The 27,985-nt window shown below is 38.7% G+C and overlaps 3 protein-coding genes across 5 annotated transcripts in view; 1 reads left to right on the top strand and 2 right to left on the bottom strand.

Annotated features, from left to right (window-relative positions):
• LOC127625016 (zinc finger protein 501-like) overlaps positions 1-27,985 on the top strand; it is a 617,707-nt gene that overhangs the window by 169,835 nt on the left and 419,887 nt on the right. The window lies entirely within an intron of this gene.
• LOC127624953 (zinc finger protein 665-like) overlaps positions 1-27,985 on the bottom strand; it is a 158,031-nt gene that overhangs the window by 52,539 nt on the left and 77,507 nt on the right. The gene's annotated exons all lie outside the window — the stretch shown is intronic.
• Positions 90-25,554, bottom strand: LOC127625019 (gastrula zinc finger protein xLCGF3.1-like). 2 transcript variants are annotated; one of them, XM_052100068.1, is made up of 3 exons: positions 25,498-25,554; positions 20,150-20,318; positions 90-1,487 (listed from the first exon to the last, which is right to left on the bottom strand). In XM_052100068.1, the coding sequence occupies exons 2-3, from the start codon at positions 20,316-20,318 to the stop codon at positions 550-552; spliced, it is 1,107 nt and encodes a 368-aa protein (XP_051956028.1). In that variant the 5' UTR covers positions 25,498-25,554; the 3' UTR covers positions 90-549. The 2 variants fall into 2 exon arrangements, with proteins under 2 accessions (XP_051956028.1, XP_051956027.1); XM_052100067.1 differs by lacking the exon at positions 25,498-25,554 and adding an exon at positions 20,683-20,738.

Raw genomic sequence — 27,985 nt, 5'->3', positions numbered from 1 at the left:
TGATCATAATTTACCCTAATCTTGTTCCAAACCTGCATGAGATTATCTCTTCTGTTGAATACAAAAGACAGACTTTTATCATTGCCACACATTTTATACAGAATTAATCATAATTCTCTTATTAAAGCAAATTCACTACAGTAGAAATTGTGAGCTGATAAAACGAGATATTGTATCACAATTTTAATAATGGAGAATTTTATTCAGACAAATATTCGAGTTATTTGACTTTTATCAAAATTATAACGGTTGTCAAACACAACTGATTCCATTATAATTCTCCCGACATAGTAATGTAGAATTTATCATTTATCATACCAAATTCGCTACATATATTAGCATGAGAATCTGGGCCCTTTAACTGATTACTGTTTATTTGTGCAGTGGAGAGCTCCTAAAGTTCACCCCAGTGAGCCGTTACAAACCATCGTAACGAACACAAAAACACCTTTTTGGCCAGATTTTGTTCTAAATTATGTCCCACCCGTTCATTATTTAATTTCGAAGGAAGTATATCGTGGGCTTTAGGGGGGAATTCCCTTCCCATTTTCAGAAATGAATTTCAGGCCCTGAGTGGTAAGGTTTCTCTCCAGTATGAATTCTCTCATGTGATTTCAGGGTTTGTGACCGAGTGAAACTCTTTTCACAGTGTGAGCACTTGTATGGTTTCTCTCCAGTATGAATTCCCTTATGTTTTTTTAGGTGATCTGACCGAGTGAATCTCTTTTCACAGTGTGAGCACTTGTAAGGTTTCTCTCCAGTATGATATCTCTCGTGTCTTTTCAGGTGTTGTGACCGAGTGAAACTCTTTTCACAGTGTGTGCAGTTGTATGGTTTCTCTTCAGTATGAATTCTTTGGTGCAGTTTCAAGCTGCCGGCTGTAATAAAGAACTTCCCACATTCAAAGCACATATGAGCCGCCACACCGGTATGTATTTTCTGGTGCTCTTTAAAATAGGACAGGTGTGCAAAACTCTTTCCACAAAATGAACACTTGTAAGGCTTCTCATTTGTGTGAGTTTTCAGATGTGTTTTTAGGTACTGTGTCAGAGCGAATGTTTTACCACACTTATCACATTCAAATGACTTTTCTCCAGTGTGACAAAAGAGATGAATCTTGAGATGGCCTGCATATGCAAAACTTTTTCCACACTGATGGCACGTGTAAGGTTTCTCTCCAGTATGAACTCTCATGTGTATATTAAGATTGCTTTTACATGTGAAACATGTTCCACACTGATGGCACGTGTAAGGTTTCTCTCCAGTATGAACTCTCATGTGTATATTAAGATGGCTTTTACATGTGAAACATGTTCCACACTGAGAGCAGGTGAAAGATTTCTTGGCTGATCTTCGAGGATTTTTAGGTGAGAAATTGTCTTCTGTCTTTGAGCCACTTAAAGATTTTTCTCCCGTTATGAAACCATGTTGTTGTTCCTCCTCCACTTCCTTCAGCTCTTCACATTCTTCTCTCACTTCTATCAGCTCTACAATAAACACAATAAGTTTTAATTAGTTAAATGTTTTACACCTTTAATTGCAGAACATTTGTGATTTTTGTTTGGTTTATTCATACAGGGTTCCTTCAAGTTTTCTAAAGATAAAGACTTTTTTTTTAAAACCAACTATAGAATATTTTGGATATAACTGAAGGGAACACAATATGCAAAACTTTTCTCCAAATGTAAATGTCTAGGGAACACAAGAAGGGTCAAAATTTAAAGTTTAAAAATGTAACTTTCCACAGGTCTCCATTACTTTTTAACTCATATTAAAAAGTATATTAAGGCTTGAATACCTCTGCTCCCAACCACCAGAATGTGGAAATAACTTTTACCTTCCGATCAGACACATTTTATCAGCTATATTCCTCTACTACAGTGTTTCCCAAACTGAGGTATGTGAGGTGACAATGGGGGTACAAGAATAAAGTTCTGAGATTTACCATTCTTTTAATTTCACTAGATTTACATTTACACATTTGGCAGATGCTTTTATACAAAGCGACTTACAGTGCACTTATTACAGGGACAATCCCCCCGGAGCAACCTGGAGTTAAGTGCCTTGCTCAAGGACACAATGGTGGTGGCTGTGGGGCTCGAACCAACGTCCTTCTGATTACCAGATTACCAATTATGTGCTTGGACCACTACACCACCAACACTCAGTCACATTAATCTAAAATACCATTCAAACCCAGCTTAAGTATGTTCACTGGAAAAAAATATTTTGTGTGCCCTCTAGTATAGAAACACCAAAATGGTTGTCATTAAGGTCAGATAAGTTTGCAATGAAATAACCGTATCTCCTGTGGTAAAACAAAAATGCATCTACTCAGGTGTTTCGTGCATCACACAAATATCTTTATTCGCCAGCCCAGCACACCGCTAGGTGACGTAGTTTAGTGATAGCAAGTAAAGTTGATCCTTCACTGTTTCACCAGACTCACACACTTCAACAATTTTAGTTTGTCTTTTTTTGTTTAAAAAGTAATTTGTATTTAAGGTTAGATAAACAGGGAGTTTTGATTCTGATTGCATAAGTTCATGCTTTGATGACAGGTGTCAGACATCTGGTGTGGCCAAATCATTTTCCACATTCACACGCAGTAATTTTCACTCACATTTGCTTGCACACTAGAAACCTGTTTTTACATTGTTGCATGATGTTTTTTCAGCAAATGAGCTCAACCTTGCTAACAGTGTCAAATTTGATATATAAAAGCACCTTGAGCTGACCTCGCAATTGCACAGATACTTACCCCGCAATGCTTGATGTCGGCCGGCAATGCCATACCTGCAATGATGCGCAATTCCAGGAACAGAACCGAACAATGTTCTTGCATGCTGTGATGCCACGAGGGGGGAGTTTTAATTTTATTTAGCTTTATCATATCTAGCATACCATCTCAATTGGTGAGCCATTTTTTCAATATGTATATGATTAATTTAACGCGTTTAATATAAGGGAGTTATTTTACGAGAGAAAATGCATTATAGTTTAAGGGCGTTTCACACCTTGCTCGTTTGGTGCCTTTGTTTTTGATTATCCATGCAGAATAATTGAAACGACATGATTTTTCCTCATCTTAATCCTGGAATTCCACAATGTCATAAATGGAAAGACATTGGTCTTAGTCTAACATCTGGCCAACAAAACTAACAAAGAGACTTGTCTAGATCCCATATGACTTGAAAACTTGTAACTTGTATAACTGACAAATTAATGATTATAGCCTGATGTACCTCTTTAAAATGTGTGTAATGTTTCATCCATGTTGTATAACCAATTAATTTACCAGTATGATTTTGTAACCAGGTTTGTTCATGTTTTGTTAACTACACGTATAATATTCATGAAAAAAATGTCATGTTTAGGATTTAAGCGTTCGCTGGCATATACAGAGAAAGCTGATCACAACGAATATCGTGTCTCTTATACCATTCTCAAGATATAAATGTTCATGATTAAATATGCACTATTTTTGAGTGGGAGAACAAAGGACCAAAAATCAACTGTCAGAAAAGACAGCCCAGTTGACCATGTGACTCCGAAAAGTCACTTCTGATTGGCGCAGGACACCTTTGGGGATGCGGCCAATTTCAGTTCAAATGTTTCCAAACAGGAAGAACACGCTTTCTTCCTCTCATCTCTCTAGTCATCTCTCCTGCTCTGTGGACAGCTCAGACTTCGTTCTGACTCTTCCCTCGTGGTCTTCTCGAGATCTCGTTCGAACCAGGCCCATGCCATGTGAGGTCCAAGGAAGCTTGTGACTCGACGTCCCGAGAAAGCTCATCACTCTCTACGGTTCACACACCCATGAGAAGGCCTCAATTCAAAGCCAAATCTCATCATTCATACAGACAATAACTTTGATCTTACAGAGGTCCAAAACATCGATGGAACAAACTTTTGACCAAGAACCAAGCAACACAAAGAACGCCAGGAAATACCACTACACACAAATACATTTCCAATATTGTGCTCAAAGTGCTGGTGTATTAGTTAGATAATTTGGGTAATCTGATAGCAAATCGATGTAGATTTAAAAAGGGTAAATGGTTCTCAAGGCTGTCAACAGACTCCATAAAGTTCATTTTCACTGTATTGATCATTTATTTCACATTCTGTCACTCTTCTCACCAACCTGTCTCATGTATATATGTGTTAGATTAGATGTATGTTTAGAAGAGCAAAAAAGGTTGTCTATATTCAAAGATGAATGACTGTGGTATATTTTGATGAATAATCTCATCCCTGTTTCTAAAAGATTTAGCTTCAAAGCTGTACCTAAATACGTGTGATATTATTTTCAATAAGCCATGAGAATAATATCACTCCAATAAGTTAATTAATCATAATTAAATTATTAAAGCTAATTCCTCACAGTAGAAATTGTGAGTATTGTGAGAAATTGTTGATACGTTGCATTACGATTTTAATGGTGGAGAATTTATTCAGACAAATAATCTAGTTATTTTACATTTTTATCTCATTTATAATGGTTGTCGAACACGACTAATTCCATTACCGAATAATTTACAATAAGGACAGTTTAATTTAGTCAAATACCCTTACATATAATGGTGTGAGAATGAGGGCACTTTCAACTGTTGCATTTTCTCTCTTGGTTCGGATATGCACCAAAACAATCGGTCCGAGACCACCTGAACGAGGTCGACTCAGACCGATTGCAACCGAACTTTTGCAAGAGCGGTTCTCTTGTGGTGAGAATGCAATCTGATCCAACGGATCCATGAACATACCTGATGGATCTTTGGAGAAGACATTTGTAGGTTAGCACCTCACAGTAATTCATCATCAAATCACATAAATAACCTAGATAGTTGCATGTTTAAACTAGGATATGATTTATGATTGCTTCTCTCATATAGCGGCAAAACACAGATAGGACGACGTCAGCAAATTTGACAGATTAAAAAAATATAATAATTACGTGGCTTCTCTCTGCTTTCAATGCAGAAGTAATGAAAAAGCAAAAAATGATGGACAAAAATAACCATGCCTCAAATTTTAAATTGCATTTAATTCCTGTGTCGGATAAAGTGTATTTACTCTGTCTGGAACGTGCATTCTGCACAATGCAATGCGGTGATGTTTTGCATGAGCTTGACATAAACAACACATGAAAATGTGTTACGGTTGACAACATTCTTACCTGTATATCAATGGATCGCTTAAATCCCAGAACAGTGCACAAACATCCTGACCAATAAGGGGACAGTTTGCTTACATATGACTTTTATTGACACAGTTTTGGTCCATTTTGAAATGTTGCCTTGTGAATGCGAACTGAAGAAAACACAAATGTATCATTGTGACAATTTTAGCTGCTGTTTTGTAACAAACCAAATGAGCAAAATGTCTGAAAACGCCCTATAAAAGTTATATATGCATAATATTTTTTCTGTTATTTTTGTATACATTTTGAAAGGGATGTGAAAACTTCTAAAACAAAAGGGGAGTGCAAACTTCTGCACTTAACTGTATAAGCTATGTAGATTATGAAAATGTATATTTTATTTAGAATTTTGTTTTCATGATTTAACCACATTTTTAGCTTTTTTTGATCAACAAATTCTGTGTAGCCTATTCTATCCATATGATGTCATATTTCACGTGTAATTATGAAATGACTTGTCAAGGCAGGTACATATTTTAACACAAAATTCACAACATTATGTGCTTGTACTGCATAAAAATTGCTGATTTACCTCAGTGCTCATGAGGAAATGAACATTAACTGTGACAGTAAAACATGCCAAGCACATGATGTCATTGCCATGGTAACCAGATACTTTTCAGATTATTTACTGAAAATGAGAACGTATCGTCAAATCAATAAGCAACGCGACAAAATTGCTTCTATTCTCTGCAAACAATAGCAGAGACAAGAGCAAGAAATTGCATGAAAACAATCAGTGAGCCAACCAGGCTGAAACCGGGACATAAAAAAATATACTTACAAATAAAATACAAATGTCACAAATAATGTAAAACACATTGAACGCATACCAACCTGAGCGCATAAAATTTCAGCTCTTCTTCTTGTGTTTTCTGGTGGTTAACAAAACAACTTCTGGTGAATTTCAGCCACCTGCTGGACAGGACTGTTTAAAGTACCTACAGTTGAAGTTTACATACACTTAGGTTGAAGTAATTAAAACAACTTTTTTTTAACCATTCCACATATTTTCTATTAGCAAATAATAGTTTTGGCAAGTCATTTAGGACATCTACTTTGTGCATGACATGAGTCATTTTTCACAGAAGTTACATACACCAAGTTAAATGTGCCTTTAAGCAGATTGGAAAATTCCAGAAAATTATGTCAAGCTTTTAGACAATTAGCTTCTGATAGGAGGTCTAATGATTTGGAGATGTACCTGTGGAGGTGCGTGCGCTGCTGAGGACCCGAGACTCTGCCTTCAGAGCAGGTGACAAGGCGGCCCTAAGAACATTAAGTCCCAAACTGTCCTGGGCCATCAGAGAGGCAAAGCACGCACACGCCCAGAGAATCCACAGTCACTTCCAGGACAGTGGTGACATGCAGCGCATGTAGCAGGGCATCCAGGCCATCACCAACTACAGAACAACATCAATTGCCTGTGACAAAGGTGCCTCCCTTCCAGATGTGCTGAACGACTTCTACACTCGGTTTGAGGTGCAGAACAACGTGGTGCCGTGGAAGACCATCCCTTTTCCCAACGACCAAGTGCTCTGTCTTACCACGGCTGATGTCAGAAAAACTCTACATAGTCCTGGCAGAGTGCAGATCAGATGGCAGATGTTCTTACTGACATCTTCAACATCTCTCTGAGCAGCGCCGTTTTTCCACCACCATCATCCCCATGTCAAAGGTTGTTGTTGTTGTTGTTGTGGTGCGTGTGTTTCAGGTGTTCGTTGGTTCAATCTACCACCTGTCAATCTTCATGAAGGACGATGACGTTTCGGTTCAACATATCCGATCACATCTCACCACTTCATTCAAATACCCGTGATTACTTCCATGTCGACAGCTTTTTGCTCATTTTGGCATACTTGTTTGACTCGCTGTCACTGACAGTCTGTGTGTCTATTGTTTGTTCAATCTATTCTTAAATGGTGTTAAGTGTTCTGTCATTTTACTGTTCGTCCCGCTCAGTTAACACGGAGCGTGTAAGGCTGGGAAGGAGGGAGCAGGTTAGTAGGTCGCGCGATATACACTTTGCTCTATTTAGGATGTTGTGAATGTTAGAAACACTAGTTTAGGAGAGTGCCCATCTTGTAAGTTTTGTTATAATAGTTAGCGTATTTTTGGTTAGAGCGTCTTGACACCGAAGACTTTTCTTTTCTACATTTTATGTTTGGTAGTTAGTTTAGTTTAATTAACCTTTAGCTAGTTTGTTCTGTTTTATTGATTTGTTTGATTTGGCATCTCTCGTGCTCGCCTTCCCACCTTGGGTTTTTGTTTGTGTTTTAGTATGTTTATTTTGTTTATTGATCTCATTTATTGTTTGTATATATTGTAAATATTATTTTCTTCACTCATGGATTAATAAATCCTGTCGAGATGAGTTTTGAGATCGGTTTCTTTTTCTTGCTCGGTCCTGCCCATTGAGATACACACACACACACACACACACACACACACACACACACACACACACACACACACACACACACACACACACACACACACACACACAATTTTTAAAAGTGTTATTCCCTTATTCCCTAGACAACATAAAAAGGGACGTAACACTGACATCTTCAACATCTCTCTGAGCAGAGCCGTTGTTCCACCACCATCATCCCCATGTCAAAGAAGTCTTCAGTGTCCTGCCTCAACGACTATCATCCCGTCACACTCACACCCATCATCATGAAGTGCTTCGAGAGGCTTGTCATGAGGCACATTAAGACCCAGCTGCCCCCCTCACTAGACCCACTGCAGTTCACATATCATCCAAACAATTAAACAGATGACCCATCACCACCACCCTCCATCTGGCTCTCACCCACCTAGATAAAAACGACTCATACATTTGAATGCGGTTCATAGACTTCAGCTCAGCATTCAACACAATAATTCCTCAGCACCTGGTTGGAAAGCTGAACTTGCTGGGCCTGGACAACTCCCTCTGCAACTAGATCCTGGACTTCCTGACTGGGAGACCTCAGTCAGTCCGGATCGGGAATACATCTCCTCCACCACCACACTGAGCACAGGGGCCCCTCAGGGCTGTGTGCTCAGTCCACTGCTTTTCACTCTGCTGACTCACGACTGTGCAGCAATGCACAGCTCGAACCACATAATCAAGTTCGCCGATGAAATGACCGTGGTGGGTCTCATCAGCAAGAACATACAGAGAGGAGGTGCAGCGGCTAACGGACAAGTGTAGAGCCAACAACCTGTCTCTGAATGTGGAAAACAAAAGAGATGGTTGTTGACTTTAGGAGAACAAAGAGTGACCGCTCTCTGCTGAACATCGACTGCTCCTCTGTGGAGATCGTCAAGAGCACCAAATTCCTTGGTGTTCACCTGGCGGAGAACCTGGTCCCTCAACACCAGCTCTGTTACCAAGAAAGCCCAGCAGCGTCTCTACTTTCTTTGAAGGCTGAGAAAGGCACATCTCCCACCCCCCATCCTCACCACATTCTATTTAGGGGACTATTGAGAGCATCCTGAGCAGCTGCATCACAGCCTGGTTTGGGACTTGCACCATTTCGGACCACAAAGCCCTGCAGAGGATAGTGAGGACAGCTGAGATTTTTGCACATGTCCAGAGTGGAGGAACGTTGTCTCATTTCACTGTGTACTGTACCAACTGTATATGGCTGAACGACAATAAAAACCACTTGACTTGACTAATGGCAATCCCACCAAATACTAACAAAGTGTATGTAAATGTCTGACCCACTGGGAATGTGATGAAAAAAACAAAAGCTGAAATAAATAATTCTCTCCACTATTATTCTGACATTTCACATATTAAAATAAAATAGTGATCCTAACTGACACAAGACAGGGAATGTTTTCTATGATTAAATGTCAGGAATTGTGAAATTAAATGTATTTGGCTAATGTGGATGTAAACTTCTGAATTCAACTGTTGAAAAACAGTGCAGAGGCATGTGTAGAATAACAAAATGTTTTGGTATTCCATTAGTGTTGTCAAACGGTTAACCGAATGTCGACTATCCGTGAACATCGCTATTAGTTAGCTTGAAAAAATAATCTCTAGAGAAGAAAATATTTTAAACACTGTAGCGGATAAGTAGTCCACTTTGGTGGCTGAACAAAAAAAAGGCTTGACGCTCACTTTCCAAAAGATTCCATTGTCCACAGGATAGATTTCAAAACTGAAATCATATTTATTACATAAAAGTACGTTTATACAAAATCAAAAGGTCAAAATATTAAGTAAATAAAGGATTGAGATGATATAAAGTGGATTGAATCGATCTGTTTCACATGGAGTCAAAGACTGTCACTTCCGGTTCAGGCCACACCCTCAATTGAAGTCACAGGTCCTTTATTCCCAGAGGCCTTGCATTTCCTGCTTCAACCCCTAGATGGTGTCAACTCAAATAACATTGGATGAAATAGTTAATTATTTAACACGAAAAATAATCCTTATTTTAGCTCTACAAACACCATTACTGTCAGAGATGCGATAATAGATGCAGAGTAGATACAACTAATTTCAGAGTATTTTAGCTGGTGGAAGCGCAATCTCCACGAAATGCAACGGAAACGAATACCAACTACTTTGTTCAGTAAACAATGTTCTCAAGTAGCCTAATAGTTCAAGTAAACAATCAATAATAAAGAAGAAAGAAATTACAAGCAACAGAACAAATAAAAACAATAGAAGAAAAGTCAAAATTAAGAAAAACTGTGCTTTAACAGTATGGAGTATTTAATAAACCGTCAGAAATTGAAAAAGTAAAAGTTTGTAATTAAGTGATTCTAAACTCAGCAAAAAAGAAATGTCCTCTCACTTTCAACTGCTTTTATTTTCAGGAAACTTAACATGTAAATATTTGTATGAACATAAAATTATTCAACAACAGTCAGTATCTGGTGTGGCCACCAGCTGCATTAAGTACTGCAGTGCATCTCCTCCTCATGGCCTGCACCAGATTTGCCAGTTCTTGCTGTAAGGTGTTACCCCACTCTTCCACCAAGGCACTTGCAAGTTCCAGGACATTTCTGGGTGGAATGGTCCAAGACATCACCCTCAGATCCAACGGGTCCCAGTCGTGCTCAATGTGATTGAGATCCGGGCTTTTCCGGTCCAGCAAAAGTGAGTTTGTGCCCAGAAGCAACGTTGTTTCCAGTGATGTCTGGTCAGGACCTGTCTTACAACAGGCCTACAAGCCCTCAGTCCAGCCTCTCTCAGCCTATTGAGGACAGTCTGAGCACCGATGGAGGGATTGCGTGTTCCTGGTGTAACTCAGGCAATTGTTTTTGCCATCCTGTGCCTGTCCCGCAGGTGTGATATTCAGATGTACCGATCCTGTGCGGGTGTTGTTACACGTGGTCTGCCACTGCGAGGACGATCAGCTGTCCTTCCTGTCTCCCTGTAGAACTGTCTTAGGTGTCTCACACTGCGGGTATTGCAATTTATTGCCTTGGCCACATCAGCAGTCCTCATGCCTTCATGCAGCATGCCTAAGGCAGTTTCATGCAGATGAGCTGGAGATCTTTCCTTTGGTCAGTAGAAAGTTCTATTTAGTGTCCTAAGTTTTTATAACTGTGACTACCATCTGTCACTACCAGTGCCTCTCTAATGATGCTGCAAATATTAGTTATCTGCCGAACCAATCTGGACAGTCCCTGTCTCACTTTTCTCTGACTACTCCTTTTTCTGTCTCTGAGTTAATCTTGAAATCCAATACTTCATCTTGTTGACTTGACCCTGCTCCTACTCCTCTTCTGAAACTCTGCCATTCAGTTATTTCTGCACCTATTTCTCACTTCATCAATGCATCTCTTACCTCTGCCTCATTCCCTCTGCCACTCAAAACTGCTGCTGTTACCCCTGTTCTCAAAAAACCCAACATTGATCCCTCAGTATTATCTAACTATCATCCTATTTCAAATCTACCCTTCATAGCTAAATTACTAGAAAGTACTGTTGCCTCCCAGCTTCAGTCTTTTCTAGTCGAAAATAATCTTTTTGATCCTCTTCAATCTGGTTTTCGCCCTCTACATAGTACTGAAACTGCACTAGTTAAGGTACTCAATGATTTGCTTCTCTCTGGTGACTCTGGTTCTCTGTCTATGCTCCTGCTGCTGGACCTCAGCTCTGCCTTCGATACTGTCTCCCATCAACTACTCATTTCTCGTCTTTTGGATGTGGGTATTTCTGGTGCTGCTCTTTCTTGGTTTTCTTCCTATCTCTCTGATAGACAGTTCTACATTTCAGTTCAAGATTTTCACTCACCTACTGTCCCCCTGAAGCCCCACAGGGATCCGTTTTAGGGCCATAACTATTCATAATTTATATAATACCTCTTGGTCAGATCCTTCGCCGTCATGGTTTTAATTATCATTTTTACGCTGACGACATTCAATTATATACTACCTGTACATCGACTCTATCACAACTGACAAAATCTCTGCTTGTGTGCATGAAATAAAAGATTGGCTTCATTCAAATTTTTTAAAACTTAACATGGACAAAACTGAGATTATTTTTACCGGACCTCCGTCACTCACTAACAAAATTCCTACTAACTTCACCTGCGAGTTTGCTGGCTCTCACATCAAACCATCTAGTACTGTTAAAAGTCTTGGTGTAATCTTTGACTCTATCTTTCCATTCTCACATTAATTTTATCACTAAATCAGCATTCTTTCATCTACGTCGCATCGCTCAGCTCCGTCCCTTCATCAGTATCTCAGACGCTGAAACTGTCATCCATGCATTTATCACATCACGTCTCGATTATTGCAATGCACTTTTTATTGGCCTTCCTGCTAGCTCCATTTCCAAATTGCAATACATTCAAAACTCTGCTGCCATGTCTCACTCCCACCTCTTGCTCGTATGAACCAATAGTTATCTCAGACCATGCTCCGGTTGTACTTAACATTAGGTTTAAAGGCTTGGTTCAATCACGCCGCCCTTGGCGTCTTAATACTCGCTTATTGTCAGATGAAAAATTTGTTGATATGATTTTCTGCCAAATTGACTTGTTTTTGAGTATTAATAGGACACCTGATATTTCTATGTCTCTCTTATGGGAGACACTGAAAGCTTATATTAGAGGACAAATTATCTCTTACGAGAATTACGATAGAAGGCTGAAGAGGGAGAGATTGGTCATCCTTACAAATCGCATTGCCCAATTAGATGCCGTGTATGCCACTTCTCCAACTCCTGAATTGTACAAAGAACGCCTTACAGCTCAGTCAGAGTTTAACACATTGACGGCGGACCGTGCTGTTGAGCTGTTACTTAACACTAGTAGTGCATATTTTGAACAGGGGGACAAAGCTGGTAGAATGTTGGCACATCAATTACGGCAGACTATCTCCTCTCATCAGATTCCGGAAATTGCCACATCTTTAGGCACTACGACAGACCTAGAAAAAATAAATGGTGAATTTAGAGCTTATTACGCTTCATTATATACATCAGAGATAAACGTGGAAAGGTGTGATTTTGGTGGCTTCTTCTCCCATTTAGAAATCCCTCAGGTTAATTTGGATATGGCGGATCAATTAGAAACCCCAATAACTGTTCTAGAAATTTCAGGTGCTCTTAAAGCGATGCAGTCTGGCAAATGTCCAGGGCCAGACGGCTTTCCTGTAGAGTTTTATAAATGCTTTCAAAATAAGCTAGCCCCGGTCCTGATTGATATGTTTAATGAATCTTTTCTGGCTGCTAAACTTCCTCCTACACTTAATCAGGCATCGATTTCTCTAATTTTGAAAAAGGACAAGGACCCTCTTAGGTGCTCTTCATATAGACCAATTAGTTTATTAAACGTTGATTTCAAAATTTTATCTAAACTGCTTGCTTTTCGTTTGGAAACTGTTCTTCCAGATATTATATCTCCGATCAAACGGGGTTTGTTAAAAATAGGCTCCTTTTTTAATTTGAGAAGGCTCTTTAACACTATTTATAATCTTCCGTCAACAATCTTACCTCAAGCAATTATATCGTTAGACGCGGAAAAGGCCTTTGACCGCGTGGAGTGGGCATACTTATTTTATACTTTAGGGAAATTCGGCTTTAAGGAAAATTTCATTTCTTGGGTGAAACTTCTATATTCGTCTCCTTTAGCTTCAGTTAGGACAAATAATGATCAGTCGTCTTACTTTCCATTGTATCGTTCAACGCGCCAAGGTTGCCCTTTAACCTCTTCCCAATCCTGTAAAATTAGCCTAAAACGCCTAATCAAGGCATACCCGAAGTAAATTTAAAGCTGTTCTTGAACCGTTTGGAGTACATGCATGGTTTTGGTCACATTTGAAAGGGGGCACTCTGAAGTTTTTTCTCCAGCTGTCAGAATTACTGTAAGTGCTACTGATTTTGAGTAATAGAAGTTTGAACACAATGAAATAGAATTTTTTTTTCCGCACTGAAATTTTTTTTGCATACAGATGCCTGCAGATGACTATAACTTGTAGCTATTAGCTTGAGAACACAATGAGATCACAGCATGAATCCTTACCTAGTCCAGGTTCAAATGTTATAACAATATCATAAAAAATGAATATTTTACACATGTTTTTCTAAGGGTACACCCAGGCGTTTTACAAAAGTGCCTTTTGGATACTCCAAAAGGTCACTTTGGAAACCTAGGACAAAAAGGCTGCAACTTTTGAACGCTTCAACGTACAGTCATAATTTTGGGCTCTAATGAAAGATGACACTTAGAGCTATCATATTCCATATCCAGATCCACTATTAGTTTTGCTGACACAGAGTAACTGATGCATAAACACATTAGAGTGCCTTTTCCTTCTTGAAACTAAATGTTGTGCATATAAAAGAGTCAAAACTAGTGCTATGGTGGACAATTTGTTTATATAAAAAATACACAACAAACTATTTACATTCATTTTTACATAAAGTATTTACAAACCATTATAAAATTGTACATGTTTCTAGCAACATGCCAGTCATTGTAGCAGTCACATTTGTGTACAAAGCACATAGGCACAACACAGGAGAGTACTTCACTGGTGTCTTTGCATGACACTGCCTGCACTTCAGACGACCAGCGGTGCAAGATTTGGTGATGTGCAACGGCCTGTGATGTGCTCTTCGTGGAGCAGGAGATACTGGTCTGGCTGTGGAGTGAGACCCCAACTCTGCCATGCTCCTCAGCAAGGGTCTCTCTGAAAGCCCTCCTCTCTTGATGAGGTGCTGTCCTGCTGCTCCACTTTATGTGGCCGCTTGCTGAGTGGGGAGAATAAATAAATGTAATTTACAAAGCTAGACACAACTTTTCCATCTTTTCTGTATTCTATATATATATATATATATATATATATATATATATATATATATATATATATATATATATATATTAGTTTTTCTTTTCGAGTGTGTAAAAATGTATTATTGTATGTATATTTACTGTAAATACTGTATACTTTGCCAATGTACTATGGAACAAAGAGATGGGCCTACACCTCCCCCATGAATTCAGCATTGTAACAAATAGATGGCCCTACACCTCCCCCACCTCCCCGCATTGTAACAAATAGACTCTCAAACATATATCCTTATTTTCAACTTATATTTATTGATTTATTTACTAATATATATATATATATTTACAGTAAATATACAAAACATCTATATAGCATGTCAATAGATCTGAAACAAACAATGAACTAAAAACACGCACAAACGGTTCAAACACTCACTGAGGAAACACACGACAAAGGGTAATTACAAAATGTGTATTCATTATTCAAACTAAAGCTTATTTATGCGGAATATACAGTAATATATGTTATAAACACAAGAAAACACTTACTTGTCCAGAGCCATGTCTCATCTCTCCATCTGCCTCTGAATCATCTGTATTGTTTTCAGAAATTTCATCTCCAAACTCAGAATTTTGACAATGAATGCCTTCTTATATCGCGATCCTGGGGTGAAAATCCTGTTTTTCAGGTCCGCTTTCACCATATTTAAATCGCCAAATGTGTAAACAGTTCCAAAGCAGCTCTGCATGCATTTACGCGCGAGGCGCACAGCAGTGGGTAAACTCGAGGAAACTTTACGCACAGGAATAACAGAGCCGTACTCTAATCGTTCCACTAAAGCCGCATATCACTGTTTTCAGAATTTCATTGGCTATACGATCGTCAGTCATTTCCACTCTTCAATGTAATTGGTTTGATCAGTAAACAAAGGAAAGTGGGTATGCCCTTACATTCGACACAGACTGGTGGTTGGGTATTGAAGGCTGTGGACAGGACATGGAAGCTCCTATTGGGTCAAATGAGGTGTCAATCGAAAGGTCAGAGTGCGTGCTTCCATTTTGATACCGGATATAGGAAATGTTTACATCTGAACTGAAGTTATTACGGTAATATGTGAAAGATTAGGCACAGCTGCCAGGTGCTTTGAAATGATGCAACAAGAGTCTGTGGATATTTATTGATGTAATAATGTGATTTGGACTAAACATTTTACTTGATTTGATCATTTGGACATTTGACAATGAAACAACACCGTTTTTGTCGGGAAGTTATGGCTCAGTGTACAACTATGAGGCATCATAGGTGAGTTGCCTAAATTTTGTTATTGGTTGTTTATATGTTGGTGGTCTGACAAAGATATAGATTGTACCTGCTGTTGTGATTGTATCTTAAAATGGTTTATATCAATAGAAAATCAAGAAATGTAGCTTTCCAAAGATATGTGGCATGTGTACCAATGTAACACACAGCTGTTTTGTTTATCGCATACTTTTATTTTGTACATTTAAGGGCCCGTCCGCGGGCCTAGATTTCCATGGTGTTAAGTCCTCTTTTATTCGCTGTGGCAATTGAGCCTCTTTCTATTGCACTTCGTGGTGACCCGCACATTAAAGGCATTGTGAGTTGTGGGCAGGAACAGAAAGTATCTTTATATGCTGACGATCTTCTTTTATTTATTACTGACTTCTCTGTTTCAGTCCCAGCCACACTCGCTGTTCTTTGTTCATTTGGATCCATATCTGGTTACAAATTAAATTTAGGTAAGAGTGAGCTTCTACCTCTTAATAAGGCAGCACATGAATACCCACTTCACACACTATCGTTTAAAGTCGCTCAGCACGAGTTAAAATATCTTGGAATTCAGGTTACTGCTAAATTCAAGGATCTTTATCGCGCAAATTTCACTAATCTCCTGTCTCGAGTACAAAGCAGTTTTAATCGTTGGTCAGTGCTAAACTTGTCTCTATCTGGTCGGATTAATAGTATCAAGATGAATGTCCTTCCCAGGTTTTTATATTTGTTTCAATGTATACCGATTTCTCTTCTTAAACTAGACACTGCTATTTCTAATTTTGTTTGGGACGGGAAGCCACCGAAATTATGTAAACAGTATTTGCAGAGCCCGAAGAAGCAGGGAGGAATGGCCTTACCTAACTTTAAGTTTTACTACTGGGCGGCTCATCTTAAAATAATTCAGTTTTGGTTACATCCTGGTTCACGGTTATTATCATCAATTTGGTTGGGAATGGAACAATCTTCTTGTAAGCCTGTTTCACTTGCAGCTTTAGCTCATTCACAGCTCAAATCATCTATCACTAGTTATACCAAAAATATCATTATTAAGACAACGGTGAAGATTTGGAATCAGTTTAGACGCTGCTTTGGTTTTCAAAAATATTCTATTTTGGCACCAATAACAGCTAATCACTCCTTTCCTCCATCGTTAATTGATCGTGCATTTGAGGTTTGGTCTTATAAAGGTATTAAAGCATTTAAGGATCTCTATATTGACAACACTTTCGCTTCATTTGAACAGCTGTCCAAAAATTCTCCCTCTCAAATCAACACTTTTTTAGGTACTTGCAGATCCGTAATTTTGCTTTACATAGGTTTCCTCAGTTTCCTTCTATACCTCTTGACACTCCTCTTGATATTTTCTTAAAACCCGCTCCTGCTTTGAAGGGTATGATTTCATTCATTTACGCTCAGATCTACTCACTAAAATCGGTTTCTTTGTCGTCAATTAAAGCGTTATGGGAGGAAGATCTGGGGATTACATTCACTGAAGATTTGTGGGGAATGTTCTTGACAATGTACACCACTCTTCAATCTGCGCCAGGCATGGATTGATCCAGTGTAAAATTTTACACCGTACTCATTTGACTAAGACCAGGCTTTCTAAGATGTTTAATAACATTGACCCGACTTGTGACCGCTGTCACCAGGCAGCAGCAACACATATACATATGTTTTGGTCTTGTCCTGTCCTAACAACTTATTGGCAAAATATTTTTGATTCTCTGAGTAAGGTCTTAGGGAAGAGAATAGTTCCTGAAGCTGTTACAGCACTTTTTGGGGTAACTCCGGTCATATTGTTGTTGTCTACAGAGCTCAAGAGGTTCATAGCCTTTGTTAGTTTGTTAGCAAGGCATTTGATACTTTTGAAATGGAAGTCTTCAACACCTCCATCTTACATTCATTGGATTAGGGATGTCCTTTACTTTGCTAAACTGGAAAAAATAAGGCATTTGTTAAGGGGCTCCCAGGCTAAATTTTCAAAGACGTGGGACCCCTTTTTTGAATATGTTGGGAAGTTTACCTTCCCAGACAATCCTGAGTAAACTTAGCGTCCCACGTTTTTTTTTTTTTTTTTTGCGGCAAATGACTGGGCAGTGATCCTTGGACTGTCACTCACAGCTATTAGGGTTTTTTTTTTTTTTTTCGTTGATTCTTGGTGTTTATGTTTTTGTATCATTTTTTTTTTGTATGTGGAGGGAAATGTTGTTTTGGGTTTTTTTTTTTTTTTTTTCTTCTTTTCTTTGTTTAAAATTTAATAAAAAGATTGTTAAAAAAAAAAAAAAAAACTCTGCTGCCAGAATACTCACCCACACCAAGCGTTCTGCACATATCACCCCAATTTTGCATGATCTTCACTGGCTTCCTGTGGTTTACCGTATCAAATTCAAAATTCTCCTTCTCACTTTTAAATTTCTGCACGGCTTGGCTCCCTCCTATCTCTGTAATCTGCTTCACCCCTACGCACCGACTCGCTCTCTACGATCCTCCGACTCTAGCCTTCTCGTCGTCCCTCGGCATCGCCTTGTTTCGATGGGGGCAGATCATTCAGTGTTGTAGCACCCAAAATATGGAACTCTCTGCCCCGATCACTCTGTTCTGTTAACACTATCTCTGAATTCAAATCCATGCTCAAAACTCACTTATTTGCTGAATGTTATAACTCTTAAGTTGTACTGTTTTTTTTTTTTTTTTTCAGCTGGGTGCTGTCCCATCTACCTAACCTTCTCATTTTCTGTACCTTCACTGTTATCTACCTGCTGTTGTTTTGTCTGCTGTCTTTGTCCTCTGCCTTTATTGTTGCTTGTCTATTGTAAAGCGTCCTTGAGCTCTGGAAAGGCGCTATATAAATAAAACTTATTATTATTATTATTATTATTACCATCTGTAAGCTATTAGTGTCTTATAGACCGTTCCATAAATGCATGTTCATTAATTGTTTATGGTTCATTGAACAAGCATGGAAACATTGTTTAAACCTTTTACAATAAAGATTTGTACATTTATTTGGATTTTTATTAAATTATCTTTAAATTACAGTCTCCTGAAAAAGGGACATTTCTTTTTTGCTAAGTTTACTAGTTTTTTTTTGGACCTGAAGAATGTCTCAATGTGTGGTGACTGTGGTACAAGCAGAGGAATTGACTTTGGCCTCAGGGTGTGCATTATTTCTCAGTAATTTAATGGGCTGGAGTCAATTATTCCTCACTTAAATCAGTTTTCACTAGATGATTTTTTGACATTAGTACTTTTAAACCGATTAAAATGATCTAATTTTTCTAAACATTATCTATTATAAAAAATATGTGAATACAGTGAGTGGTCTTTAACAGACTATGTTTATATTCATACCTAAAAAAAAAAAAAAATAGACATTTTGACCAAATCTTTTATCTAGTTAGGGTTTCTAGTATATACATTTCACAGTTTAGGCACATATCCATATTACCAATAGCGCTCTCAGAGCACACACAAATAAAGAACACACACAGAAGCTGCCTGTCAGTCAAACAGCACACAAGCACAGAAATAAAAAGTGATCTTTAAAGGTGCACTCAGCGATTCCTGTGAAACAATGTTGATATTAGAACTCAACTGCCAAAATAAACACACCCCTCCCTTCAGTGCTCCTTTGGAAGGCCCCCCCCCCCCCCAAATTCATGCACGCAAGAAGGTTTTATGCTCACCCGCTCCAGACACTCATGTCTACTGCTACTAAATCTAACATCACAACAACAGCATATATGGGTTCTGTGAAACAAAGCTAAATTTATGTTACCCAACTATCGAAAAAAAGAGCAACTTCTGCATCTGTCTTCAAGCCTTTTACTCTCCGAGGTCTCTCCACTGCTGAAAAGCCTCGGCGATGTTAACGCGGCTCCTAGCCCTCGACTTATCATAATCCTTCTTTTTAAGTTTATACTCATCTGACCTTTTTCTCTTGGTCGGTTTCTCGGCCACTTGTCCTCCTTGGAGTTTAGAAAGTTCACATCAGCCCGATTTGCCATCTAATTAATTTCCCTCTCGCTCTGCCCCCACTCCACATCCTGTGCACATGCAAGAACCACCCCCTGTTGCTGATTGGCTGGAGATATTTATAGAATTTGGCAAAAAGTGTATTGGATTAGAATGACTAAGTACACCTTTAAGATTGTTGTTATCTGTGATGTTTCTCTCTCTACTCTCCCTTTTAACCTATTAATGAGATCGTTCAATGGTTGTCCTGTGATCAAATACAAGGAAACGCCCCTGATTTATACAATCACTACTGCATTTCATGATAATAATGATTTAGATATAATTACCCCAGTCACCATTCACAGTCAAAATTCTATTTGAAATTTTTTTTCCTAAACAATTTAAGTAAATGGTGACACCTCAAATACACACCTGAAGGAATAAAATCATCATCATCGCTCAGTTGTTCCTCTGCTGTGGTTTCTCCTCTCATCTTCATCAGGTTCCTGCAGTCCAGCAGCTTCACTGAACACATCTTCACTGGTGTCTGCAGCTGTTCTCCAGCATGAATCACATCCACTTGCTCTCTCATGATGAACATCTGAACACAAAAACATCATCATTATTATGGACTGACATTCATCAAACTCTAAAAGATTATTATATGTGATTATACAGATGAACAGGTCTGTTAAATAAATGACATTTATTTTGGGGGTCTACTAGAATAGGTTTATATACTTTAATGTTCAAAAACACATTGTTTTTCATACTGTACATTTATTTTCCCTGCTCTTCATACTCTGGCTGAAATGCTCTGATTTACCTCCTGTCTCTTTAAAGTCCCCCTTTCTGAAAAGCCCCCCTTTCTGAAAAGCCCAGTCTGCTCTGACTGGTCAGCTGGCCTACTCTGTTGTGATTGGTCAACCGCGTAGAGCATGTGTTGGAAATGTAACGCCCCTTACCATAAACGAGGTTCAGCTCCCGAGTCTTGCTGAGCAGCTGTAAACACTATTGTAACTATGGCACCAGTGGCGTCGACAATGAAAGTTTGGAAGAACAAGTTGATCGACCAGAACCACCTTCACAAGCACGACTTGAGCAGGACGTTTCACAGAGGTAAGTTTTACTTTTGTATCTTTCTTACAAGTACAATGTCGATATTCTGACCTGACAAAGATTCAAGTAAAAGACATGTAGTGCATCTAAATCAGTCATCTTTTTCTGAAATGGGTGTAGCCGAACCTTTTTCACCTGAGATATTAATGAAGAACAGAGGCTTACTCACAATTAGTGATCAAGTTAGCCATGGACTACCATGAATAGCAAAACTATTTCAACACAATAACATTAGCTATCAGGTTAGCAGAGGCCTACAGCTGTGCACTGGGTGTACACCGTTGTTACAACACAAAACTCCTCATTTGAACTCTCGGTAGCAAATAAATCCACAAAAAAATCAAGCATACTTACAGGTTGTTATCCTGAAGTGCCAGATTGTCCCAAAATAGTGGGAACTGCACCAACTTTCTTGGGTAAAAGACAAAATAAATCCAGCAAAATAATAAAAATTAAATGTTGGCCCCCCCGACCAAAGATTTTCCTAGTCGACTAGTACTCGATAGTTTAAGCCATTAGTCAACTAGTCACACGTTTATGATATTATTTTAATTACTTAAATATATATTTTGGGGGCATCAGAAAATGGTTTAAGTTCCAGGGCTGAGAAAGAATGTTATAAGTAACATTGTAATGTAGAACAGTGTTAGCAAAGAAATACCAAACCATAATAACGAGCCTTTAAAATATTTATTTTACAAGCGCACGAATGATGCGAGCAGCAGTGACACCGGCAAAAGATGTAATGATTATGTGTCAGAAAAACCAGCAAGGAGACTGTCTGAACATTTTGTTAATTTAGAGAAAAATGCACATTGGGGTTGTGCCGACAGTTTATGATCTCGGGAATCGACGATGGTCAGAGTGATCGCATATAGCTGATACCTTTGACCGTGTCAAGCTTCTTTTCCCATGTATTAAATTATTATTAGGCTATATAGTATATTTTTCAATATTCTAGTATGTTTTTATATCAAAGTACTTATATGAGTTTCCTGGCCTTTGTGTGACCCAGAGAGCATATGAGGTTACTAAAAGTGTTGATGCTGCAGAGGCCACAAAGAGCACCCAGCTGTAACAAAATAATGAGGCTAAGGACCTTGAAGATAGACTAAAGCCAAGTTTCTACCAGTAAAAAGATATCAAAAGGCTCTGTGAGATAATGGTGGCAAAAGTATCCATTGGTTACAAAACTAATGAAGGGGCACAGAAATGAGGTAATGCCAGATAACAAACTGTATAGAAGAGGTGGTTTTGGACTAAGAGAGTCAGAACGGACAGCTGACTGGTCTCATGTTTGTTGGTGTTCAATAAACTACAACTTTGGCATCTGGAACTCAAGACTCCGAGAGTTTTCTTACAATTTAGAGAGATTCATCTCGATTTTCCACGACAGCTATTATTATCAAATTAATATTACATATAATTTTCCAGTAGACACACACTTAATGAAACACTCTTTATTATATTATTAAGAACAGATGACAGAAAAGAATCTATGCCCATGTCTGCTTGTATGGAGGTGAGCAGTCTTGTGGAACACCCGCCACATAAAGGGTTCTTACTCTTACTTTGTTTCTGTATTCTGATTTTTTTTGTTGCAAGAACAGTATCATCTATGAGAATGCTGTAAATGACCTCAGATATCTAAGTCAGGAGGTACGTTGAGTTCAGATCACTTCATTTCCACAGAGCAGTTCATTGTGAACGCAACTCTGCAGCCTGTAAAAAAATTACAAAATATATAAGAATAAAAAATAAAATGTTCACCTCGAACCATGGTTTATATTTCAGTGATTATTATCATCATTATAATTATTATGTTTACATTTAGAATTTTTGTATGTCATTTTCCACATTCTTGCCTGATGGTAAATGTTTATATATATATATATATATATATATATATATATATATATATATATATATATTTTGAGTTTGATAAATTTTAGGCACAGACTGAATTCCCTCTAAACAATTGAGTATCGAAAAATGTCTTGTCGTTCGGTACCCAATTTCGATAACTAAGGGTTTAATCTCATCAATGTCAGCGATAAGCATGTAGCATGCTAGATGTGCCCAAATCTAAAAGTGCTGGTGATTGGCTGTGGTTAGACATCAAGGGAAAACAATATTTATGCCGGTTATGTCTGGAGATGCGGTTCACACATGAGGCTGTAGTGTGTATGCGTCTCAAACCCCATACATGTGAAAGATGTGGAAAAGATCAAAAGTGTGGCAAAATTTCATCAGGCTCGATGCCAACAGCACGTGATGCAATATTTGCAACAAGAAAATTGCTGCCAAGACCGGCAACATGACAAATCTGATAAAGCACTTGAACTGCAAGAAGACCGAGCCGGTGCAGTCATCCTCTCATCGTCCTCATGCCACAGAGCTTCCTTCAACATGCCCACCACACGAGTCCTCCAAAACTACTGATGAATGCAGCGCCGCTATGACTGGGACTCCGACAGGTAAAGTTCATGTTTAGCAAACAAACCAACAAAATAAATCGGCTAACTTGTAGTGGTACATGCTTGTGTACATGTTAACTTAACATTTCTGTGTGAGGTGACATAGTCCTATAAACTGGGACCTACGTAACATTAGATATGGTTTGGATGTATGGCTGTAGATAGCTAGCTAAATCGATGCTAAAAATGCTTTAAGGTTGACAGTAACTGATCAAGTTTAACTCACATTAAACTAACAATCTTGATAAACCATACTTGTTATTAGGGTAGGCTGAATTAACAGTTTAGCTTTCTTGTTGTTGTTTTTTCCTCTCCACATTAATGTTATAGCCTCTGGCCCTGCCAACCCTTGCATGAGGAGACCAGAAGGATCAGGAGATTCTTTGAGTCTATAAAAAAAAAGTCAACAAACTGAAAAAAAATGAAACCAAAGTTTTTTTTAGGTAATGTGTAATGTACGTAATCTTGTTCAAATAGATTTCATAAAATTGGTATCGAAAAAAGTATCGTTTAGGAACCGGTATCGAAGTCAAGGTATTTTTTTTAATGATATATATATATATATATTATTGTTTTGATCACTTAATTATTTTAATAGCTTTTTCATTTAGTTTGGAGTGCAGTTTGAATTTAGAAATGTATTTGATTTAAGTGTTTTGTTTTAATTTAATTTTCAATGTAAAATCACTAAAGCAAGAATATTCAATGGACATTTTACGTGCACAAAGAGCTATATTACACACTATAGTAAAGGTAAAATCAACAAAACATAATAGGGCCTCTTTAATAAAAAATAAAAAATGTACATGGGTACAGGGTTTTTTTTGTGGATATACGAGTTAATTAGACACAATTTTACAGGTAATAATCTTTAACACAAGTATGTTTAAATGACAGTTTCGGGTTATTGTTACAGTGAGATTGCTCCTCACTGTTAGGAAAGAATGATGCTGTTTTTAAAATGCATTAAAGAGCAAAAACCTTTATTTAATAATTAGGGGTGCGCCGATCCGATATTCAGTCCGATACTGGCCAAAATCACTGGATCGGATATTGTAGGAGCCGGGGGAGTATATTCCGATCCGATCACGGACTTAAACTATCATACAAATGCTTAACACCTGAGCAACATGCCGTGAAGAGAGATGAGCAGCACGCAGGGTTGCCAGGTTTTCACAACAAAATCCCACGCATTTGCTGCTCAAAACTAGCCCTTTCAGGAGGAGGAAAAACTCGGACTTGGCAACACTGGCGTCACGTGAACAGTACGTGAGTGATAGATAGGTGAGACCATAGACATAATGCATACATAGACGCCCTATTGGCCGCTTTGGAACGTTGCTGCGATACGTCAACGCGTCCGCCATTTTGCGGAGGGCAAGACTGCGCTGTAATCAAATGCAAGTAAACGGCTGAGTTGCGGTTTTTCTGGAAAAAATAACGTTTACATTTATCAACCGATTTCAGTGGTTCGTACATGGTGTAACGAGTACTTGCAAATGTTCAGTCTTACTTGTGAAAAGTAATTCCCCGAGACTTGTTTTCAATAGTGCGGCGATTTGTACAGCCCCAAGCAGCACATGAGGCAGGCATTTTTCCTCAACTCCCGTTATGAGAGAAATGGGAACGTTGCCCTCCGCAATATGGCGGCCCGTTGACGTACGCTCCAGCGGCCAATAGGGCGTCTATGTATTTATTATGTCTATGGGTGAGACCTGTCAGCACTATCAGCATGTCAGCTGTGTGGAGTTATTTTAAACTCAAGAAAAAAAAAACAAGCCGAGTGCAATTTATGTAACATAAGCGTTTCGAGAGGTGGTAGCAACAACACCAGGAACTTGATTAAACACTTGTAGAAGCATCATGTAGCTGTTTGGAAAGTTTGGAGTGCATCTGGACTGTGATCTGTGTAATTCTTCCTCTCATCAGTCAAAACTTAATTTTGCGCTAACTGTAGTGCTGCTCTCACGCGCCATCATTAGTTTAATGTGATCTCATGTTACCTTAAATGAGAACAAACCACGTTGTCGACTAAACGTTTGAGCCCTACATGTGACCAGTAACAAAACAAACTACATCAGACGATAATGAGCTTCTTTTAAAGTCATTAAAACACCAAAGAGATCAAAACAACATGCACAGAAAAATCTAAATCTGTCAATGTAAAACACACAAAACACGTACCGATTTTAGCGCTCAAACGGTGTTGTGGATCTCAGGTCTTCTTCTTCTTGTGTTTTCTGCAACTTCTGGTGAATTTCCGCCTCCTGCTGGACTGGAGTGTTGATGCGTCGAAATAGTTGAAAAGCGACTGAGAGAGGAGTTGAACATCCCGAAGGAAACTAACTCTTAAAGGGGCAGGACTAACATTTCCAATACCTTTATTTTTACAGCAAAATAGACTTACAGCAGTTATTTAATAATAAAACAAAGATGATGATCTCAATAAAAATAACCTCAGTTGCCTCCGCTTCTGAGAAAATCTGCCACCGGCACCGGAACCAGATTTGAAGTGGAAAGGCTGCAAACTGAGCGGATTGTGATGTCATCACAACAACATTGCACAGTCAGTACGTCCAATTTATAATATAGAACTGGATTACTGATGACATCATAACAGTGGAGCCACTGTGCTGCAATATTGTTATATCACCTCATTTCAGTGAGTAAACATTGCTCATTTAATCATGATTTTATATCTGAAATCTGCATGCATATCCCTTCAACTCAAACGTCCTACATATGTAATTATTTATTTAAAGTCAGGTATATTTCCTGTTTCTTGAAAGCCCTGTCTGTCAATATTTACTCACTTTTATGTTTATGAAAACACATTACATGTTCGTCTCAGTCACCATTCACTTTGAATATGGTGACTGAGAATAAAGGCCAGTTAATACTTCTGTGTCAAATCTACGCCATGGGGTCAGCATAGTCGCCAACGCATTGGTTTGCATTCATAGTTCTGCATTGGTGTGTTGTAAAGCTCCCAGGAAAAACTTGTTAAATCTGCATTGTTTCACAAAGCCAAAATACTACTGCTGTTGATCAACTTAAAAATAATATTTTGTTGCATTATACAAGAAAATCTGAAGTGACCAGACTTCTATTTCCATTGACATTTCCTAAATGTTCCTATAATTTGGAATCTTTATCTAATAAAGCAGCACACATTCAGACATCATTGGGAAACAAAAAAGTTTAAAATAAAGTTTAAAAGAATAGTTCACCCCAAAATGAAATGATCATAATTTACCCTAATCTTGTTCCAAACCTGCATGAGATTATCTCTTCTGTTGAATACAAAAGACAGACTTTTATCATTGCCACACATTTTATACAGAATTAATCATAATTCTCTTATTAAAGCTAATTACCTACAGTAGAAATTGTGAGCTGATAAAACGAGATATTGTATCACGAATTTAATGGTGGAGAATTTTATTCAGACAAATAATCGAGTTATTTGACTTTCATCTAAATTATTATGGTTGTCAAACACAACTGATTCCATTATAAATTTCCTGACATAGTAATGTAGGACCATCCATCCATCCATCCATCTTCAACCGCTTATCCGAATTCGGGTCGCGGGGGCAGCTGCTCCAGCAGGGGGCCCCAAACTTCCCTATCCCGAGCCACATTAACCAGCTCTGACTGGGCGACCCCGAGGCGTTCCCAGGCCAGTGTGGAGATGTAATCTCTCCACCTAGTCCTGGGTCTTCCCGAGGCCTCCTCCCAGCTGGACGTGCCTGAAACACCTCCCTAGGGAGGCGCCCAGGGGGCATCCTTACCAGATGCCCAAACCACCTCAACTGACTCCTTTCAATGCAAAGGAGCAGCGGCTCTACTCCGAGCTCCTCACGGATGACTGAGCTCCTCACCCTATCTCTAAGGGAGAAGCCCGCCACCCTTCTGAGGAAGCCCATTTCGGCCGCTTGTACTCGTGACCTAGTTCTTTCGGTCATGACCCAACCTTCATGACCATAGGTGAGGGTAGGAACAAAAATTGACCGGTAGATCGAGAGCTTTGCCTTTCGGCTCAGCTCTCTTTTCGTGACAACGGTGCGATAGAGCGAGTGCAATACCGCCCCTGCTGCCCCGACTCTCCGGCCAACCTCCCGCTCCACTGTCCCCTCACTCGTGAACAAGACCCCGAGGTACTTGAACTCCTTCACTTGGGGCAAAACCTCATTCCCTATGAGGATGTGTTCCCTATGTAATGTAGGACCGTTTAATTTAATTCCTAGCTCACACATACTGTTTCCCTTACAGATGATGGTAATGTACACAACACTTTAACCCAAGCAGTGTACATTTATCATACCAAATTCGCTACATATATTAGCGTGAGAATCTGGGCCCTTTAACTGATTACTGTTTATTTGTGCAGTGGAGAGCGCTGACGTTCATATGCATCGATGAAACTGTTTTCATTAGTGTTGACCCAGATCACAAATCAATGCTGTTGGTTGCTATTGTAGGGCTCACAGTTTAGGAGCGAGTTTGGTTATTAGCAATAATTAATAATTATCATAGATTTGAATCAATGTTAGTTTTTGTAATCCTTTAAATCAACAATCATCAAATTTAACAGAATATGAATTATTATCAAAGATAATAATTAATTATTAAAATTAATAAAATATTAATTAGGATTAATGTAGACGGG

This window comes from Xyrauchen texanus, chromosome 31 (genome assembly GCF_025860055.1).
Source record: "Xyrauchen texanus isolate HMW12.3.18 chromosome 31, RBS_HiC_50CHRs, whole genome shotgun sequence".
Taxonomy (NCBI): domain Eukaryota; kingdom Metazoa; phylum Chordata; class Actinopteri; order Cypriniformes; family Catostomidae; genus Xyrauchen; species Xyrauchen texanus.
This window is presented reverse-complemented; position numbering and strand designations above follow the sequence as displayed.